Here is a 10,174-nt window from a genome sequence, read left to right on the forward strand (position 1 = left end):
GTATTGGAGTCGGCTAATTAGCCTTTGTTCATTTAGTGATTGGCATGGCAACACTTACAAAACTGGGACTGTGGCTTTTGCTAATGGAGTTAAGGAAAATGTTGCCCTACATGTGGTATATTTTTGCTTGTCTGCATCACATGCATCTGGTTTATCAATTCTTACTTTATTGCATTACTGGCTAGTGGATATACTCAGTGTCCTATTCAATGGAATACTTTTGAACTGATTGGTCATTTTTATGTTTATCCACAGGCCTCGAAGTCACGGCGGCATCGCCAGGTGCAGATGGACACATCCATTTCTGGAACAGGCTACATTAAAGAGGCTCCCAAATATCACAAAAGTAGGGCTCCATCACTCAGGGCCCGAACCTACAAGAAACTCTGTGGGGAAGGTCAGTGTACCTCTTGTTTGATGAGAACTCAATGTTTTGTGGGATGCAACAGAGCCGCGCCCCCTGTCACTCTACAAGGTGGTTGAAAGTGTTACACAGGTGCTGGCCCATGTTGACTCCAATGCTTCCAACTGCTGTCAAGTTGGCTGGATGTCCTTTGGATGGTGGACCATTCTTGATACACACAGGAAACTGTTGAGTGTGAAAAACCCAGCAGCATTGCAGTTGACAAAGTCAAACCGGTGTGCCTGGCACCTACTAACACACCCCGTTCAAAGGCACTTCTCTTTTGCATATTCACCCTCTGAATTTGCACACAAACACAATCCATGTCTCAATTGTCTTGTTTCATACCCTTAATCTACACTGATTTGAAGTGAATTTAACAAGTGACATCATTAAGGGCTCATAGCTTTCACCTGTTCAGTCTGTCATGAAAATAGCAGGTGTACCTAATGATTTGTACACTATGTATATGGCCAATATAAGGGCTGTTCTTATTGCATGACGTATAGTGCCTGCATACAGGCATTAACCGTGGTATATTGTCCGAATACCACAGTGGTGCCTTATTGCTATTAACTGCTTAACACCATAATTAGAAGTCATTTTGCGTCATACCCCTTTCTGATATACCGCGACCCAAACTACCCGGTTTGATATTATGAATATACAGTACCTGTCAAAAGTTTGGACACCTGTTTTCTTAATTAAATGTTTTTTGCTCACATGGTTAGCAGATGTTATTGCGAGTGTAGCAAAATGCTTGTTCTTCTAGTTCTGACAATGCAGTAATATCTAACAATTGCACAAATACCTAATACGCACAAATCTAAAGGGATGGAACATATAAATATATGGATGAGCAATGTCAGAGTGGCTTAGGCTAAGATGCAATAGAATACAGCATATACATATGAGAAGAGTAATGCAAGATATGTAAACATTTATTAAAGTGGCCAATGATTAAGTTATGTAGGCAGCAGCCTCTGCTAGTGATGCCTAACAGTTTGATGGCCTTGAGATAGAAGCTGTTCTTCAGTCTCTCGGTCCCAGCTTTGATGCACATGTACTTCCCAGAACATATTGTGGAGGCCAGGTCATCTGATGCAGCATTCCATCACTCTCTTTTTGGACAAATAGCCCTTACACAGCTTGGAGATGTGTTTTGGGTCATTGTCCTGTGGAAAAACAAATGATTGTCCCACTAAGTGTAAACCAGATGGAATGGCGTATCGCTGCAGAAGGCTGTGGTAGCCATCCTGGTTAGGGGGCCTTGAATTCGAAATAAATCACCAACTGTGTCACCAGCAAAGCACCCCCACACCATCGCACTTCCTCCTCTGTGCTTCATGGTGGGAACCACACATGCAGAGATCATCCGTTGACCTACTCTGCATCTCACAATGATACAGCGGTTGGAATAAAAAATCTCCCATTTGGACTCATCACACCAAAGGACATATTTCCACCGGTCTAAAGTCCATTGCTCGTGTTTCTTGGGTCAAGCAAGTCTCTTTCTATTAGTGTCGTGTTTTCTTTGCAGCAATTCGTCAATGAAGGCCTGGTTCATGCAGTCTCCTGAACAATTGATGTTTGTTACTTGAACTCAGTGAAGCATTTATTTGGGCTGCAATTTCTGAGGCTGGGAACTGTAATGAACTTATCCTCTGCAGCAGAGGTAACTCTGGGTCTTTCTTTACTGTGGTGGTCCTCATGAGAGCCAGTTTCATCACAGCGCTTGATGGTTTTTGCGACTGCACATAAAGACATGTTCAGAGTTCTAAAAATGTTCGGCATTGACTGACCTTGTCTTATAGTTATGATGGACTTTAATTTCTCTTCGCTTATTTAAGCTGTTCTTGCCATAATATGGACTTGGTCTTTTATCAAATAGAGCTATCTTCTGTATACCACCCCTACCTTGTCACAACACAACTGATTGGTTCAAACGCATTAAGAAGGAAAGAAATTCCACAAATAACAAGGCACACCTGTTAATTGAAATGTATTCCAGGTGACCTCATGAAGCTGGTTGAGAGAGTGCCAAGATTGTGCAAAGCTGTCATCAAGGCAAATGTTGGTTACTTTGAAGAATCTAAAATAAATCTATGATATAACACTTTTTTTGGGGTTACTTTATGATTCCATTTGTTATTTCATAGTTGATGTGTTCTATTATTCTACAATGTAGAAAATAGTAAAAATAAAGAAGCCCTTGAATGAGTAGGTGTGTCCAAACTTTTGACTGGTACTGTAATATCGTGCAGTTGAGGAACAAAGGGAAAATAATTCTGCTTTGAAAGTTGACTAACTTGTTACCTCACTTTTGAGAAAATGGCCCTTCAATGTTTTGGTAGACCTACTGGAGAGCTTGTCTTTGTCTAAACCCATTCAGCATCGTTCACACCCTCTTAAGCTTTAGCCCCACCCAGCTCTTTAAAGATTCACACGTGAGGCCATGCACTAAACAACCAATGATTTCAAGACTAAAGGCTGGTTTATACTAATGGTGTGTTTTGTAAATTCATTCTGGATTGCCAGAGTTCGCTTATTGCGCTCTGGGCATTTGTAAACTCAGCGTTGTCAGATTGTCGTAAATAAAGAGTGTTTTGCTCTTGGAGCTTTCAGAGCCCACACTGGATGCGCTGACCGGGGAGTAGGGTTGATCCGAGCGTTCTGGACTAACCGCTGTCAAGCACCCAAGCTTATGTTGGTTAGCTTGCTAGCTACATCCAGACACAAATGAGAACAACTCACCATTTTACTCGCCCTAGCACTTAGGCTGTTTTTGTTATCCAGAGCGTTGGTGACCTTAACTGTGCTGCTGGCAACAATTTAATTACGCTTTTTTGCCAACGTTTACTGACACCGCTCAACACTTGTTGAATATGGCCGTTCGCAAATTTGTCAGTTATTCGGCACTCTGGCACACTCAGACGAGAGTGCTCTGAAATCGGAGTAGATAGACGTAGCTGGTAAATTCACTCTGGCCATCGACAGTTGTTGCAGTGACATCAATTTTATTGAAATGGTTACTTGCATAGTGGAGTCTTTGTTTAGACATGTAGCTAGCTAAATAACTAACCATAATAACTCATAACGCTACTACCCTGCATGAATCTGCAGGTAACTAACCTACCAAGATCAATGCTAGCTAACCTTAGGCTATAACAAGCAATGCAAATGGCTCTGAGATACAAATAATGTTACTACACAGATTTACGTCGACTTCAGCTAGCCATCTAACTTTAGCTTGCTAGCTAACGTACACTAACTTGAAACAAGCTTTCTGACAATTTGGAAACGTGTAATATCTGAATGTCGCTAGCTAGACTATCTTATGCGTATACATGGATGGACGGTTCTCCCTCGGTCACGGATGCCATGGTTTCCCTTAGTTTGAAGATGTAATCCAAAGACAAGTGCTTAATCCAACAGCCTTCTGTGTGTTTTCAACTCCCTCTGCATATTTGCAATCAAACACCAGAATCTCCTGAGCTATCATACTCTAATTCCACCGGAGAGCAACACTTTTGCCTTTTGCAGTTATTATGTGATATCGTAAAAAAATATATAAAAAAAAGCTGCATTACAGTATTACGTACATATACTGACCAGCTCACATTATAGACCGAAGCCTGCTACATGGCAGACCAATCCAAACTCATCTCTTGGCATGTCCAGTCCACTCATTATCTCAGCCAATCATGGCTAGCAGGAAGGTTGTCGTCTTTCTGTGGCTAAACCAACTAGGCTCGTAATTTAACAATTTTTATTCCATCTGTAAATGTGAATAAAGTTTTGTTATTAAGGCACATGAGTTCACATTTTCCAGAGAGCATTTCTGCCAAGAAACGCTTAAAAAATATAGGGGGAAAAATGTCTTTACTGTCAACTGCGTTTATATTCAGCAAACTCAACATGTATGAACATGATTCAACAACTGAGGCATGAACTGAACATGTTCCACAGACATGTGACTAACATAAATTTAATGATATGTCCCTGAACAAAGGGGGGTGTCAAAATTAAAAATAAGTCAGTATCTGGTGTGGCCACCAGCTGCATTAAGTACTGCAGTGCATCTCCTCATGGACTGTACCAGATTTGCCAGTTCTTGCTGTGAGATGTTACCCCACTCTTCCACCAAGGCACCTGCAAGTTCCCGGACATTTCTGGGGGGAATGGCCCTAGCCCACACCCTCCGATCCAACAGGTCCCAGACGTGCTCAATGGGATTGAGATCTGGGCTCTTCGCTGGCCATGGCAGAACACTGACATTCCTGTCTTGCAGGAAATCACACACAGAATGAGCAGTATGGCTGGTGGCATTGTCATGCTGGAGGGTCATGTCATAATGAATCTGCAGGAAGGGTCCCACATGAGGGAGGAGGATGTCTTCCCTGTAACACACAGTGTTGAGATTGCCTGCAATGATAACAAGCTCAGTCCGATGATGCTGTGACACACCGCCCCAGACCACGACAGACCCTCCACCTCCAAATCGATCCCGCTCCAGAGTACAGGCCTCGGGGTAACACTGATTCATTTGACAATAAACGTGAATCCGACCATCACCCCTGGTGAGACAAAACCGCGACTCGTCAGTGAAGAGCACTTTTTGCCAGTCCTGTCTGGTCCAGCGACGGTGGGTTTGTGCCCATAGGCGACAGTGATGTCTGGTGAGGACCTGCCTTACAACAGGCCTACAAGCCCTCAGTCCAGCCTCTCTCAGCCTATTGTGAACAGTCTGAGCACTGATGGATGGATTGTGCGTTCCTGGTGTAACTGCAGTTGTTGCCATCTTGTACCTGTCCCGCAGGTGTGATGTTCGGATGCACCGATCCTGTGCAGGTGTCGTTACACGTGGTCTGCCACCGTGAGGCTCCCTGTAGCGCTGTCTTAGGTGTCTCACAGTACGTACATTGCAATTTATTGCCCTGGCCACATCTGCAGTCCTCATGCCTCCTTGCAGCATGCCTAATGCACGTTCACTCAGATGAGCAGGGACCCTGGGCATCTTTCTTTTGGTGTTTATCAGAATCAGTAGAAAGGCCTCTAGTGTCCTAGGTTTTCATAACTGTGACCTTAATTGCCTACTGTCCTGTATGCTGTTGGTGTCTTAATGACCTTTCCACAGGTGCATGTTCATTAATTGTTTATGGTTCAAAGAACAATCATGGGAAACAGTGTTTAAACCCTTTACAATGAAGATCTGTGAAGTTATTTGGATTTTTACGAATTATCTTTGAAAGACAGTGTCCTGAGAAAGGGATATTTCTTTTTTTGCTGAGTTTAGTACGAAATTGATTCGGGAGAATGTTTCGTGCCTGTTTGAATAAAGTGTACTCTTTTAGGGTTATGAGCTCGCCAGGCGTCAATGAAGTTGTAATCAGATAGTATATGTTGGAGAGCCTTGGTTGCCTGTGGATTGTTGGTTTTATTAGATTTGTCCAGAATGGCATTCATGTCTGTCCCAATAACCAGTTGGTGTTCAGTTAATTCTAACAATTATGCTGTTCAGAGGATCATATGAATTTGGAGCATACACATTAATAAAGGCAATTTTATTTCCATTATGGATACATTTAAGGAAAGTGATAATGCTTTCTTGGTCTTTGCCTTTACCAAGGATAGTGAATTTGAGTTTACCTATCATTGTGATTCCACGTTTGGTTTTGTTTGTACAAATGGTTCTCTATTCGGTCTCTTTGGAGCAGGTGTGTTTCTTGGAGCATTGCTATATCAATATGGTTTCTTGCTAGAATGTCAAGACTGCTTGAACACTTGATAGGAATATTAAGGCCTTTGAAATTCCAGAAGCGAATAGCTGATGTTGCCATTGTTTTTCTAAAATGTAAGTAGCAGTAGCTTCTTTTGGATACGGAGTGACCAATGGGTGGGTTTCCCTGTGGGTCCTACTTTTTATTTTACATCCATGGGCTTATCAACACTAAAGATACTAAACTAAATAAGTAACAAATTCAGACCTTTACAATTAAGTTGGCAGACTTGATGAGTAAGGGTGGGTAATGACGAAAATTAAACTTAGATATGACATATGCAAGCCTAATCCCTTAACATTCAAAACAAAGTATAGCAGTAGGATATTGTTCATTAATTGACATGGTGTCATCACTGTGTAAATGTTCTGGAACATAGGCAATATAATTACAAGTTCAATGCTCAGCAATAATAGTAATATTGTACCCAAACATGAGGGGTGTACTCATTTTTCTTATGCTGAGGGCAGCATCATAGCAATAGGCTATGCTGCATGACTGTGCATGGATAGCATACCTGAATGAGCCAGTCATGGGGTTCCATCTGTCAGCTTGTCCGGTTGTGTATTGGGTTTTATGTACTCCTCAATGAAGTCCTTTGGCAGTGCAAATAGTGTTTTGTGTTCTGGAAGATTAATGAGTTTAGCTGGGTGGATGAAGCCGCATCTCAGGTTTAGCTTTCGTAGCTGTAATCTCACCTCGTTGTAGGTCTCCCTTGGATTTAGCAGTTTGTCACTCAGGTCTGGGTAGATGCTGATCCTCTTCCCTGCATAGGTCAGACCCCCGGATTCTGCTGCAAGGTGAACAATTCGCCGCTTGACTTCGATGCTGTGGATCCATACAATCATACAGCGAGAGCTGTTGCGGCGTTGATCTGTGTGGTGCACAATGTTAATGAGTGGCATGGGACCCAGCTTCTCCTGCCCGAACAGCTCATAGAAAAGCTTGCTCATGAAGAAAGTTGTTGCCCGCTTCCACTATAGTTTCAAGTCCTGTGATCTGCACATTGAATTTACGAGAATGATTTTCAAGTGATTCCATTTTCTCTTTTAGGAGTTTGATTATCCCTTCCAACTTAGCTTGTGCTGTTTCTAGGTCATGGAGTCTTCAGATTTCCCACTTTGGTTGAATAGGTATCTATTTTAGCAGTGCACACTGCCATTTATTTCAATTACCGGTTTTAATTGTAAGTCGAGGGCAGAGAATCTCCTCACGAACAATCTCTCGTATACTAGTGGCCTGCTATTTCTGTTGCCTGGTATTGAGAGCCGCCATGTTCCCACAGTTGAATTGTGGATGGACAATTTCTAGCTGCTGGGGCGTAATAGACCTGGTAGTTATTTCTTGCCACACAATGCATGTCCCACACCTTAATATGGTATTTAGTATTGAAAAGGTTTAGGAAATAAGTCAGTTAATTCATAGTCATTTGCCAAAGAAAGCCACAAAGGCCATGTGTTTCAGTGTATGCCAGCTGACTCTTGAAGGATAGATGAATGTGTACTGTGTTGATGCATTTTACCTGTCTGTCCAGGCTTTTAAGTCACTTGATTGATACCAGGTGAGGCTGGTGGGAAGAGCTATAGGAGGACGGGCTCATGGTAATGGCTATAATGGAATACATGGAGTCAAGTGGTTTTCCGTATGTTTGATACGGTTCCATTCCAGCCATTACGATGAGCCCGTCCTCCTACAGCGCCTCCAACCAGCCTCCTCTGATAATGTTTATTCATATTTACCTCAAGCCAAGTTATGCTATTTATTTCACTGATTAACTCCGGTCTTCACCAACGTTACAATAGCTTTTTGTTCTGCTGTGTCCCTTTCCATTAGGGGATGAACAGAAGATCCAATATTGGCTCCTTAGTGCTGCAGAGGAGGACAAGACTGCATGTAAGAACAGGCCAATGCCACTTACCAATGTGAATAGGGGATTATTTCAATGCAGATCCATACAAAAACACTTGTAGTCCATGTATTGTGTTCAAAGTAGTTCCCTCCCACACATTTACCTGACAGCCAAGTAGGGGGGGCAGGAAACAACTAAGTGTAAGTCTGGATTTACACTTAACCAAGCGTTCTCCTTAGTAATATGTCATTGATGCTTTTATAAAGTTATAAATTCTGGCATGCATCAAAATATCACGATTCACATGTCAGACAATTTTTTTTTTTTAATACATTTTTAGGTTGTGTATTGAAAATGAAAGTTTGAGCTGCACAGTATGGCAGGGTCAATGATATCCAATGAATTAATAGCAATGGTGATCTCCCAAAGAAAAGAAACACTGACAGAATTTTCTGTCTTAGGTGTAAAAACACTTCTACGAGGGACAAATGCAGCGTGTTTTGGAATATATATTTGTCTCACAGAATAAAATAGTTTGACTTTTGTACTATGGGGGATAGTAGACTGACTTGTTGTTCGTTAGGCCTCATCTTGTTGGCTGACAAGGTAAATGTGGACTGTTCTTCCAATATCTTCAATATGCACCTTGGAATTGGATAAGGATGCGTGCAGTTCCGTCCCTGTGTCTCTCGTCACTTGTAGCCTGTGAGAAAGACCCGATCACTTTGATGGAGAGCCGTGAGGGGTGATTTGGAGCATGCAGCACTCAGGGAGAAGGGCACAGCGGCCAATGGCCGCAAAAGGCATGGATTTTTTGGGGGGGGTGTGCATTACGGCCACACAAAGGGGATGCCACCGTGAAATTCTAGGCATTATCAAGTGCTTGTCAAATTGTGAATGAGTAACTGATGTAGTGTCCAGCCTGCACACAAAAAAAACCAGCTCATGCCTTTCAAGCTACTTTTTTCCAATCATCATTGGCGTCATATCATGCAGCCTTGCAATGTATTAAAAATCAAAACATAAAGCCCAGTGTTTGTAGAACAACTAAAGTTAGATTAATTAACTCTAAATTAAGCAAAAAGGAATTCCTATTTCTTAACCACTCAACACAGAATAGTCCATGTGCACACTCCCTCAAATAATTTGGAGGAAATATCCTTTCCATTTTATTCAGCATTGTTCCATTGTATTCTTCATACTATAAAATAATGCCACGGAATTCTAAGCAAATCATGTCTGCTAAATTAACTAGTGTAGCCCAATGCTGTATGGCATAGCCAGATCAGGGCCTAACACATTTAAATGTAGATGTTCCGAAGGTCTGCATCAGTCAGTGGCTTGTAGGCTATGCGTGGAAGCCAGGAGATGGTAAATGTATTTGTAAATTAACAGTCAATTACTGTGAGACCGACAGTTATTTGCTTGACAATCACTGGCTGACACAAATACGTGAGCGCCACAGCCCTATCCCCAGCCGAGTCATACCAAAGACATTTTTTATATTGTTATGGTATATTCTCTCATTATTTGTGCATATAGATGGGCCCCAATGTAATGAAGACACTCAAACCTGCTGTTTCCATTCTCCTAAATTGCTTTGACTCTCTCTTACATTTTGTTTCAGTGAAAAGACAGAAGCGAAAACACAGTTTCCGGTGGTGAAGAGAATGCGGAGGATATGGGCTATAACTGCTGCACTTTTGGAGAGGCTGGTTTCAGACAAATGTAATACATTAGGAGAACACTAAATCTCCACATAATGAATATATTCATCAAGTTGTCTGAGTGCTTGAGCCAGTTAATTACTGTGCATATAACAGGAAATGTAATTAATAGCGCACACTTGTTTTTTGTTTTTGTGTACAAATAAATGTGGCACCAAATTTGCATCATTTTATGAATTTCCAAGCATGGATCGGTAATCCTTTGTCCTTCTAACAATAGTACTGTACTGGGTATGGCCCATCCTGTGGGGTCCCCTTGTTTTTAGTCGGTCACCCTACCTGAAAAATACTTTTGAGCCAGGGTGGCATTTTTACCCCAAGTTCCCCTACAATTGACCCATGTTACATTTAGCTCCACTCTCCCCTATCACTTATAGTGAACTGCGGAGCGTTAAAGTCCTTAAGTCTTTTGATG

At 41.9% G+C, this 10,174-nt stretch overlaps 1 protein-coding gene across 2 annotated transcripts in view; it reads left to right on the plus strand.

The window, feature by feature from the left end:
- snapc1a (small nuclear RNA activating complex, polypeptide 1a) overlaps nucleotides 1-9,918 on the plus strand; it is a 33,345-nt gene extending 23,427 nt beyond the window's left edge. The window contains exons 9-12 of one of the 2 annotated variants that reach the window (XR_011671121.1): nucleotides 256-397; nucleotides 5,223-5,316; nucleotides 8,017-8,076; nucleotides 9,660-9,918. Coding sequence is in view for 1 of the 2 variants with exons in the window: in XM_071370393.1 (XP_071226494.1) it covers nucleotides 256-397; nucleotides 8,017-8,076; nucleotides 9,660-9,697 (240 nt within the window). In the remaining variant the exon portion in view is untranslated. The remainder of the gene's footprint in view (nucleotides 1-255; nucleotides 398-5,222; nucleotides 5,317-8,016; nucleotides 8,077-9,659) is intronic. The other variant, XM_071370393.1, reaches the window with a different exon arrangement.
- The last annotated feature ends 256 nt before the right edge of the window (nucleotides 9,919-10,174 follow it).

Source organism: Salvelinus alpinus, chromosome 27 (genome assembly GCF_045679555.1).
Source record: "Salvelinus alpinus chromosome 27, SLU_Salpinus.1, whole genome shotgun sequence".
Lineage (NCBI taxonomy): Eukaryota > Metazoa > Chordata > Actinopteri > Salmoniformes > Salmonidae > Salvelinus > Salvelinus alpinus.